Here is a 12,324-nt window from a genome sequence, read left to right on the forward strand (position 1 = left end):
TGTAGGTGTGGTGCGCAGAGACACTTTATCTCACTATTACCATGTTCTTTTTTAAAGCTTTCTCTTTTATTACATGCTGGTATACCATGTGGTAACTACATTTCCATGGTATACCAAGAACCAGAAACATGGTACATGATTTAGTTAGAAACCGGCCTCAAAATTCATTAAAGCATAGGCTAGCTTACCGGATATGCAGTGCTGAGATAAAGCCTGACATTTGGATGTTAGTTAATTTGCAATAATGACGCTTGCGCTACATTATCCCACTTATTACAGGGCTACTTATTAAAGAAATTAATCATTTGTCAAGGATTTTTTTGAGTCTATGATGAGAACTGCCTCCATAGCAATGGCCTGTTATTTATAGCAGTGGTCTGATATTCAGAAATAACAGACCGTAGAATGTTGTAACTGACCATAAAATGTTGTAATTGACCAATCAGAATTGATTATTCAACAAAGCCCTGCTGTAACAGCATTACCTGATCTGTCATGACCTGTAACATATGGTGGCTAATGTTAGCTAACTTGAGATATTGCTTTTTGCTGTCTTTATGACTTTTCCCTCTTGTGCTACTGTTAAACTACGTTTTCGCATTTCCCTATTATTGTCACCTGTGGTTGCTGATCAGCTGAAGTAAAATAGTCTTATCTTTAAGACATTTTCTGAAGACACTGTATGATGCAGGGTGGACAAAACAAGGAAACCTGTTTGTATTATCAACTACAAATAAACCAGCAGTGTCGACACTACATTTGTGGAACCTTTAGTATTCAGAATTAGTTTATACTATCAGGGGGGTTTTGTGATCCTTTCACGAGGCCCACTTGCATCGGAATTGGTTAGGTGCTCTTTTTGTCCACCCAGTTTTGTGTTTTGCCCTGGCTGTCTCTGTGACTCATACAGCATTTAAGATTATGAAACAGATCGAACATACAGAGCTTGGGGTTACTGTCTATTTATAGTTATGATCTCATATGCAACTTTTTAATCCTGCTCTTTATGCCCACATAGAGCACAGTGGCCCGCAATGCACAGGGTGATGTAACAGGTTAGTGCAGTTTTGGATTGCTCTACAGCATGTGTTGGTGATGATATATGACTGCTAATCTATCAACTAGCATCTGATCTCTGCTATGTTAAAGCTGTAGCTGCACTAATCAAACTTCTAAAGCCAGTATTCATTAAGAGGCCTTAAGTGTTGTGGGAGGGTAAGTGCATCACTGTAAGTATTTATGTGTATTTATAGTACAGTGTGTGTTTAAGTTTGTATAGCTTGATATGTATGTCATTACATACATTTCTTTGATAATAGATGTGGGAAGAAACACATTTTTTGATTATGTTTTTTATTGGTATACATATTTGCTTTCTGTCACAACACTGTCCATCATAATTCACTGCCTCTGTTGCCTTTTTTGATGACCTTGCTCTCTACACAAGCACACACATGAACACACACACACAATCTTTCATCTTCAAGACAAGGTCAGTAAATAAGGCAGTCTAAGATGACAACGGGTATCATCGCATGATGCACATAACGTGTATTAATTACGTCTCATTTGCCACAAACACATAAACATCCCAACTCTCTGCAATCACAGAAAATAACTCTTTGTCAAATTAACTCTTTAAATTAAAAAATAAACAAATAAACGTTGCCATGAAGTCCCAATCCTGTTTACTTAATTTGCATTCAACTACACAGTATATATTTCCAACACTTATGCGAAAACATCCTTTATAAAAACTACCCTATTTATTAAATATAGAACAATCTCCAGGTAAGCACACAGTATGCCGATTAATCTGCGGAGATTACATAACGTCATTAAAAGCTTTCAGTGTGTCTCTGCTTCATGTCATACAGGCTGAGGCATTGTCCTAAGCAATATGATATATGGAGGATATATTATCTATTGAAATGCAACTAAACTATTATGTAGTAAAAAGCTAAGAAACTGGGCCTCATTATCACTTGATGTACTTTTTCAAGACAATTGTACACCACTTTTTGTTTAAAAGTGGTAATATTTTATCATAAATAAACACAGATTCCCTCTATAAAACTATATCCATTCATAAACACTCACCATGTAGTTTTTGGTTTTGTAAACCAATACAATTCAGTGAGTTGCTCTACTCCTTTAAGCTTCAACCATGTGATACGACGCAAAGAAACCCTCTACGCAGAGCAATACAAAGATTTGATTGGCTGAAACCTGTGAATGGCCAACATTAATGATTAACATTCATGTCACAACACTGCTGTTTCATTCAGTCCTTGGTTCCTCTTGGCTCGGGCTACGCCACACTGTGCCACCTGAGGGCGCTCACATATAACCCAGCAGTATGCCTTCAGTCCTTCGGTAATATGGGCTTATGTCATGAGGCACAATGTTAAAATAAGGAAACATAGAGAATAGTCTAAAGGGATACTCTACTCTACAATGCAAAAGGTTTGTTTCAACCCCCTAAAACACTTACACACTTTAGAAGTCTGTGCATTTAGCTCTATCAGTGACTCAGTTAATACATGAATAAATTAAATACATTCAAATTAGCAGAAGTAATACATTACTCGTTAGCATCATAAAACACACCAACTCGACACCAGTAAATTAGTGTTACAATGTGTCATTTTACAAGCTGATTAAACATAGTTCACCAGTTCCCTCGACGAATAGCAGCAAGAAATCCTATTTCCTACGAGCGATCAGATTCAACTCAACGTCAACAAAATCCGCTCACCTGATAAAACTCCCCCGTCACAAAATGTAAACTCCAAATAATACATTCCAAATGAATGAAAATGGAAAAAAAAACTGAATGTCTGATAAAGATGACAACATAAATGACATGCATGTCCTAATTTGTAAATCCTCGGAAACAATTTATGAAAGGTTCTGTTTAATACACATTTTCCTCTTCCTTGTCTTCTTTTCTTTAAGATACAAAAGTGACATACAAGTAGAGGCAGACACTCATTTATAGCTTTTAGATGCACCAGGGTCTTTTATAATATACTGAAAGACCCTCTGTGAAAACGTCTGGCCTTCTAGTAAAAAGCTGACCTAGATCTATACACAGTGCTTTATCGCAATTCTAACTTTTTTTATTAGTAAAATACAATCTGAAACTGGTAAATGTGTAGTCATGTGCCTACAATATTGTCTGCAAGTTTGTTTTTTTCATACCTTACTAATCTAAAAGAAAAATAATAAAAATCACAGATAATATCAGAAGCACAGGTCTATCCATGTATCAAGAGTATACTGTAGTCAAACTAGACAACAACTATCATGCCAAGTCTATGTTTATCTGACAGGTGTAAAGATAGTCATGATAATATTTCCTCACTTTGTTATGTGGTTGGATATGGAGTTATCTTCCCATAAGATTTGATTGTCTAGGAACTAAATGTCAGAGAGAGAGGCACCAGACTGTAAGGAACGATGAGTAAAACAAATCAGTAAACAAATAAAGAAGTCTCTCTATATAAATATAAACTCTAATATTGTCTGGTGACTATGGAGTTGGTCAGCGCTTGATCAATGCACACAAATATAAAACGGCAGTCCTGGAACAAAAATGTCCTGATCTAGGATCATCTTTAGCCTCCCTGCTTTCTAACATTTGCCTGTGAGGCAGGAGTGGTAAAATTAACCCCAGGTCAGCATCTAAAAGCAACTACACCAGTCTATAAAATGCGCATATAAGAGAGAAGGCACAGAAACACAAACCCACTGTGGAGTGGGGTGCACTGACAGCAGCAGTTTTTTGGTAGCAAACTGGATGAAGCTGCAGGTCTGCTGGCAGCAGAAGGGTTGCTTACAACTTGCAATGTCTGGAAAAGAGCAGAGATTTATATAGCTGCTGTCTCGTTTTCCTTTCGTTTGTTTTGGACCTCTACACGGATACAGCTGAGTTGTTCACCATTCTCTTCCTGGCCCAAAATAAGTCAGGAGCTCTGGGCCTGTGTCAGTCACTAGAGCCATAGTCCCATTAGTAAAACAAAGAGGTGACTCAGTCGTGGTCCTGAACGCACCCCTGTAGACAAAAGAGGCGTCTTCATTTGATCCATTGCATAACTATCCCTAACCTGCACTGAGCACAGAAAGCTAATGTACTCTATGTCCAACAACAGAACACATCTGCACTGCTTTCCTCCATTTTGTCTTTCAGATCAAAATGAAGGGGGAAGCCGCTTTATGCTACAGAGGGAAACCTCATCCTATTTCACCACACCTGTCTTCTCCGGTGTTTGATTTTCTGCCTTTGACTGGGCAGGTTTTGTCTTTTCACCAGCTGGCTTGGTCACAGTTGTGTTTGTCCCTTTGCTCTCTTGCCTCTTCTCCTGGTTAGCAGTGACCCCGGACTTGCTGATGCTACGTTGGTGAACAGGGGTTGTTGTTTTCACAGGGATGGGTGCTTTCACCTGGGGCAGACGGGGGTCCTCTCCAATGTCGACAGTGAGGTTAGTGTAGAGAGGCTCCAGCTCTCTGGAAAGGAGCTCGTAGTTCAGAGAGTTAAGGCCGTCAGAGTGCCAGTTGAGTCTGGTCCTTTTCAGAAGGTCAAATCTAGAAAGACAAACATGATGTCACAGGTTTGTGGGCGTGCATGCATGTGTGTATATTTCACAGTCAAACATTAAAGGAGTAGTTTGACATTATGGAAAATTTGTTTATTAGATGAGATCATTGCTACTCTTATGACTGTGTGTTGAATATGAAGCTACACCCAGGAAACAGTTATCTTAACATAAAGACTGGACGCAGGAGGAAACAGCTAGCCTGGTTCTGTCCAAAGGTTTAAAAAAAAAATCAGTTTTTGTAAAAGTAAAACAAAAGAGATATAACGTGACAATCAAGGCAAAAGTGCCTTAAACCTGCATTCTAGCTAAAAGCCAGCCTGCCAAATGCCAAAATCCAGACTTCAGAACGCTAGTCCATAAAACAATGGGTGATGTCACGTTGGCTACGTCCACTTCTTTTTTTTTATATAGTCTCTGTGTTAAGTACTGAGCCCTAGAGGTGTTGGTAGACTTGTATTGTTAACTTTGGTACCGGGATAGCTGTCCTCTGTTTCCAGTATTTATGCTAAGCTAAGCTAACCATCCCCTTGCTGTGGCTTGCATTTTTCAAAATAACAAAGTGCTCCTGACATCAAGAAGTAAGGTTGGATTTAATTATGTCTGAGAAGGGGGGTCTTGTTTTTATAATCAAGAAAATCTCTAAAGACTCTCTAAAGCATTTTGGTTATGAATTTAGTATTTTCATGTGAGGCATTCTGAGGCAATAGAAACTGATGGAATGACCCAACCCCACACAAAAAATGTCAACAAAAAAATAACCATTACTGTACAAACCAAGCATACTAAAGGTTGGAGACTGGACAGGCTGGGACAAAAAAGGGAAGACAATCATTCTCATGCCCAACCCCCATAATGGGGATGAAGCCGGGACAAACATTAGTGGTACAAATGATGTGGGTATTTGTCAATGTAGAAATTGTTTTCATAGATCATAAACATTCAAATTTCCTGCAAAATTAGATCAAAGGAGAACATATCCCTACATTTTTTTTGTGTATTTGTGTGTGTCCATTTGTACCTGCGGGGGTTTTGTTCATTGCCTCTGTCTCCTTTATGCTTGATCATCTTGTAATGACCAATGGCCACTGGAGGGCGCATGATCTTCATGCCAGACAGACGAACCCTGGATAACAGGAAGAGCAGATTCTCATTCACAGGCATAAAACAGGAAAACTTAATCTCAGAGTCAGGAAAATATTAGATCAACAAAACCTGGCACTCTACTATTCATGCTATTTTTTTCACTCAAAGCACAAAATGCTTAATCTGAATACATTTAGCCTCTAAGGGAAAAATTTAAAAGCAGAAAAATAACAAACAGAATTGTGGGTGATGTATGAGAATAACATACTTTTATGGCCTATAGGCGGTGGAAAACACTGTGGTTCCCTTTTTTCATCTCTGGTGCTTGTATACCATCCCAGTTATCTAAGTCAATCAAAACATGGTGTAACTAATGCTGTGAATACCCCGTACATGATATATTTTATGTTGCAAACTTCATGCACAAAAGGCAAAGTGTTACACAAAATAGGGGAAGAAATGTTCTTGTACAAAGTAGTGTTGCTTGATGTAATCATTAGTGCAAGCTTTCTTCATTTTCATTTTCGTGTTCCATTCAGTGTCTCTCATAACAGATTAGCGAATGGTAGAAGAGCCAGAGAGTGGAGAGAGGGGGCCGCAGCATAGATGAGTTGAAAACTGCCTGAAAGCTCTCAAGCACACAGCCCAACCCAAATACTGCGAGCTAGTCCATGAGAACATACTCACTGAGCCCATTCCAAGAGACACAGCAAAGCCACAGCAGTGGGAGGGGGCATGAAGATGAAAGACGACGTTAGGACACGTAAAATAAAAGTCAAAGAAAGGGAAAACATATGGTACAGAAATTGTAAACATGAGAAAAAAAGGAATGAGAAGAGCAAATAAAGTACAAATAGGGGAGGGGGCTGAAATGGCTGTGCATGTAGCTCTGATGTTGATCACTTGTGCACATCTCACATGTCAACATGCACAGTTAACAGTTCCTTGATCATGCAGCATGTGGACCTCTGCCCGTTCACCTTCCTCACCTGGCAGCAATGTCATCATCCTCCCCACCCCAGCCCCAGTACTGGTTAGGGAATCCATTCATCTTCATGTACTGGTCTGGGGTCACAGCAGACACCCCACCAAAATACTGAGGGTATGGCAGCCTGGGAGGGTCACATCAGCAATGTATAATATTTTCAAAATGTCTCAGCACATTACATCTATATACGTAGAAGTCCTTCCATGCATGCACACAAACACCGGGCTTCTACCTGTATCTGAACTTGTCCATGGCCACAGACAGGTGCGTGGGGAACTGTTTGTGGCAGGTGTAGGTGTTGTGGTCATTCTCCGGCAGCAGGTCAACATCATGCAGGAAGATGCAGCTCCAGTCTTCATCCCTGAGGGCCTCCCGCACTCCAACGTTCAGCAGCTTGGCTCGGTTAAAAGTACCGTTCCCCCACTGAAGCCAGAAACAGAAGGTAACACACAGCTTCACTATATTGCTGTGGTTACAGTTAAGCGACATTGTAGCCTGAGAGGCTACAGACTTATAAATGTCCTTATTTTGTAACAATATTATTTTAAATAGCTGGTTAATTCTGTTTTTTTTTTAAACTAATTTTCTCACTAACTGTAATTGTCCAAAGCATAGATGCCAAAACAAATTACATTCATTTTATTGGGGCAGAGGTGTGAATCTCACACATATCTCAAAACTTATCCACGACTATGTGCATGGATATGCACTGTACCACAAGCTATAAGTGAGAAAATATGTTTTGGTATGTTTTGTGGTGAACTGACCCTTTAAATCAGATGTTTGCATCACTTGATTACAGTCAGTATAACTCTATTACACCTGTAATATGCAAGTATTACACAGTGATATACCACACTGGTCCAACACAAATATCCCACTTATGACTTAATACACTGATATTACACCAGTATTATGTATTATTACATGGCTTTGTTGAATACTCAGTTCTGATTGGTAAACTACAGCATTCTACGTTCTGTTATTCCTCAATAGCAGGCCAATGCTATGAATAAATGGAATTATTGAAACCATTATTAAATCAATATATTGTGTCAAATTATTGATTTATTTAGTAAGTAGCCCTGTAATAAGCTGGATAATGTAGAGTGAGAAGGCCATTATTGCAAATTAAACCCATCCAGGCTAACTCCACAATGGCCCTTACATAATGCTTGCATTGCAATACAGCATATATCACAGTGTTAGGCTAGTGTTCTTATGCCCTGTAAGACTAATATTACACAATGCTTATATACCGTATATATGTATTTACATGACACACCAGTATGCTACTTATAATGTTCTGACATTACAACAGCACACCAATATGCATTTTTTTCAGTGAGAAAGTGCAAGCCATTTAATGACACTTATAATACTGACTGTAACATTTAAAAACTAACATGCACACACACACACACACACAGTCACACATAACCTGACCTGCTGTACTATATAGATGCTGTAGTGGATCTGTTGTCTTTGCAAGAAGGGGTGGAGGTGGTACAGGAGGGCACGGAGGTGGGTCTGCCTGTTCCGGTATGGTACCACTATTGCAGTGTGGTGGCGGGGCTCACAGTCTGGAGGCCGGTAGTGTCCGCCTGGTGACACTAATGGGTTCCTCTGTCGGATCTCCTCCAGAGACAGAGGAGAGGAAAGATGTACAGACACAGGTCCGACTAGAGCAAAGGAAAGGAAAAATGTGTTAAAGTAATACTGATTGTCAGCTTAGAATGCCACACAATTGTTCACTGTGCATTGCTTCTGTATGCATGTATTACATACACCATCACACATTTAACCCCTCTCACTCTCTCACCCAGCAGTGGGGAAGGGATCTGGCAGTCTCTCAGCGGTGGTCCTGTGGCAGGGGGCCCAGAGCCAGAGTTGCGAGGTGGAGGTGGTGGCACTCCCAGGTGACTGAGGTTGGTATAGACGTCGTGAGGTCGAGAGTAATCAAACTCCGGCTCTGTGGTGTGCACCAGGACAGACACCAGGCCTCTGAAGCCCCCAAGGGAGAAATAGAGAACAAAGGCAAACTGGAAGCCCACCAGCAACGCCAATGTGCACGGGGAGTCCAGAGAGCGTCCGCAGCACGCCATAATAAAGTTAGATTGTGGAGGTGCGGTGAAATTCAAAAGTAGGGAAAATGGATGGAATGATGGGAGGGTAAGAAAGTGGCAGCTGGATGAGGAGGGTGGTTGTACAGGTGGGAAATAAGCAAGGGGAGGCAGAAGGAGAGGAGGGTAAGGAGGCAGCGTTGAGTGCAGGCTCAGGCGTGCAGGAGGGGAGCGTCCATCTGCAGGAATGGGTAGTAGTGATGGTGTAGCTCAGTCAGCACTGCCATCACTTCCTGACCACAGACGTCACTGAGAAGGAAGAAATATATTGTTGTTTAACTACGTTTACTGCTTGTTATTATTATTTCATAACATCTGTCTAAAAGTACCTGCTTTTGCAAGGGTTTAATTAAAACCTGTCCTGGGCCAGGAAGGGCTTACTCCACCTCTCTCCTCCTCTTCCTCCTTTCATCATCAAGCTTTCTGTAATACAAAGAAAAAAGAGTGACTAACAATGCAGGAGCAGATTTGTCTCAGCGTCTACTGTACACTAAAATAAGCTGGGGAATGACAAGCAGCTACAAACAAATGTCATGTTTGCTTCTTTATTTAGAATGGCTTATTTTCAGCACTGACATTTCCACGGGGCTTATATGGAAGAGACGCTGATAGCTGCAGATCAAATGAATCCAACACCACAGTTTCCTGTTTGTCCAAACAATAACATGCTATATAGCAAGCCTTGTGGCTTCACCAATGGAGCTGATGTTCAATTTCCTGAGACAGGAAACAATAACTATTTAAAATTGATCACGGCAGAGCAGAAACAGCGCCATGGTTATCAGTACAGATAGCCTTCAAACCAGGCGATTAGCCTATCATCTATCGCCAGGCCTATGCAGGTTATCAGTATTTACGGGACTAAAGAGGATAACGTGTCTATTCGTTAGGATCACCTGCTGAAGATTCATCCTGTCGGCCACGAAGTCTGCTTCTGTTTTTTTTTTATTGTTAATATTATTATTATTATTATTATTATTATTATTATTATTATTATTATTATTATCATCATTATTATCATTATTATCATTATTATCATTATTATTATACGCTGCAATCAAGCTCTGTAGCACAAACCGACTCACCAGCACATCCCTGCGACATTTCAAATCCAGCCCCCGGCTCCCTCTGAGAATCGACGGGCCGCTGCCACCGAGGAGACTCGATGAAACCAAAAGGGTGTTTTTTCTTCTCTGATGCTGGTCGCACTTCCTCCACCTCCGTATCTCATCCGAGGTGAAATCTCCCCGTAGCTGCTTATAAAGCGCTGCAAACGCTTTCACACGCAAGAGCATCGCCGCATAGCCCATCCATCCAGTGTCAACACAGGCAAGCGCGCTCTGCTCTGCCTCTTTGAAGCACGGCTGGACCATTGTATCATTGAATCAGATGGGTTGGGGGCGCAGCGCGGTGACGCGCCGAGCCGAGCGGCATATTTGAAAATTAAATTATGATTGATGAATCAAACATTTGACCGTGTAAAACATATTCTGAGTATTAATCAGTGGAAGTTGGACGTTGGTTCGAACAAATTAACATGTATTGTCGTTCATTTTCGAAACTCTAATGTAATCCAATATAACAGCTCTGCCATAAATTCCGCATTGACAAAGATAATGATGTTCAGTTTTGATAGACACCGTCTGAGAGGTATTATTTTAATTATATGTTTATCACTGAGGTTGTAGCTTGTTTACATTGGCGTTGAACTGGACTGCATATTGAGAGGTTTCTAATATTCTGTCTCCAGAACAACAACACCACTCCAACCTCAATAATAAACATAAAGTTAACAAATGAAATGTACAGGTTTCTTCGGCTACAAGTGAATTCATGGCAGAGCTAATTGGATTGCTATAGATTGTATGGTGTACCTTATGAAGTGAATGTAGTCTGTACTTTGAACAGTGAATTCTCAGAGCTACTGTCAATAACACATAGCACTTATAACAGAATACTAATAACCGTGGATTTTTTATTTACACATAGATAATTTTTCAAATCCTATGTCGAGAGAATTTTTAAACCTTCTCCATTGCCTTGATTTTAATCAACATGTCACGCAGCCGACCCACAGCAGGGGGCGCACCTTGGACCTGGTCATGATCTATGGCCTGTCTGTTGGTGCGCCCTCTGTTGTGGACCTGGCTGTGTCTGACCACTTCTGTGTGTTTTTTACAGTCACCAGTTTAACCAGCAGGAGGCCCCAGTGAGAACAGTGAGGAAACGCTTCCTAACTTCTGAAGTGCCTGCAAATTTTATCCAGATTTCACAGAGCACTCCTGCAGAAATTTTACCAGCACCATGTGATTTTATTGTTGACAATTTTAACCATAAAATAAAATCAACGCTGGACTCAGTGACTCCACTCTCAATAAAAATAAGTATTACAAGACCGACACCCCCGTGGAGAAATGCAGAAACCCAAAACACTAAAGAGAGACTGCAGGAGTGCTGAGAGGAGATGAAAAACAAAACTGACAGTTCACTATGAAATTTTACGTGGACATCTCAAAAAATACAATAACGCAATCAAACAGTCAAGAATCTCCCATTTCCAAAAACTAATCAACGAACATAAAAACAACCAAAAATTCCTCTTCTCCACAATTGACCTTTTAACAAACAAAAATTTTAATAGATACTCCAAAACACCAACTGACGCCCTTTGTGAGGACTTTGCAGACCACTTCAGAAATAAAATCAATGACATCAGATCGAGTCTTTTACCCCAACAGATTTCCAATGTTGACACACCTGGATCCTTGATTTTACCCGAGGAAACACTGGAGAGTTTTGCCCTGGTTGATGCGAGGACACTTGGTCGAGTCCTCTCCCAAGTAAAGTCCACAAAGTAAAGTCTAGGATCAGCTGTTATACATGGTGAATTGCTCTCTTCAGATGGGGGTCTTCCCCGCCTCCTTTAAAATGGCGGTGGTGAAGCCCCTTCTGAAGAAGAGCAACTTAGATCCCAACATCTTTAATAATTATCGGCCTGTATCCAACTTACTGTTTTTAAGTAAAATTTTGGAAAAACTTGTTTTCAATCTAGTAAATGACTTTTTAATTGCAAACAACATTTTAGAGAAGTGTCAGTCTGGTTTCAGGACGAACCACAGTACAGAGACAGCCCTTTTAAAGATTTTAACAATGAACTTACAGTCTTGGTACTACTGGATCTAACCGTCGCCTTCAATACAGTAGACCGGCAGGGAATTTCCTACAGCTCAACCAGGACAAAACAGAGATTTTACTCATTGGTCCTGAGGGCCAGAAAGAGAAACCTTTACCAAAGTTAAAGAATTTTAAACTATCACAATCTGTAAAAAATCTGGGTGTGATTTTTGACTCTGAGCTCAGTTTTATTCCAAACATCAAAAATATAACAAAAATAGGTTTTTACCACCTTAAGAACATAGCCAGAGTCCGCCCGTTTCTCTCTCAGGCCAGCACGGAGGTGCTGATGCATGCTTTTATCTCTTGTCGTATAGACTACTGTAATGCCCTGCTCTCTGGCCTTCCCAAAAAG

The 12,324-nt window shown here is 40.4% G+C and overlaps 1 protein-coding gene across 1 annotated transcript; it reads right to left on the bottom strand.

Moving 5' to 3' along the window:
- Positions 1-4,241: 4,241 nt before the first annotated feature.
- b4galt3 (UDP-Gal:betaGlcNAc beta 1,4- galactosyltransferase, polypeptide 3) lies at positions 4,242-8,777 on the bottom strand (the record flags this gene model as incomplete). Its single annotated transcript, XM_083920850.1, has 6 exons — positions 4,242-4,587; positions 5,620-5,724; positions 6,674-6,796; positions 6,905-7,095; positions 8,119-8,354; positions 8,495-8,777. 6 exons carry the CDS (start codon positions 8,775-8,777, stop codon positions 4,242-4,244), a joined length of 1,284 nt encoding a protein of 427 aa, XP_083776976.1.
- Positions 8,778-12,324: the final 3,547 nt, after the last annotated feature.

This window comes from Echiichthys vipera, assembly GCF_963691815.1.
Source record: "Echiichthys vipera genome assembly, chromosome: 9".
Taxonomy (NCBI): Eukaryota; Metazoa; Chordata; class Actinopteri; order Perciformes; family Trachinidae; genus Echiichthys; species Echiichthys vipera.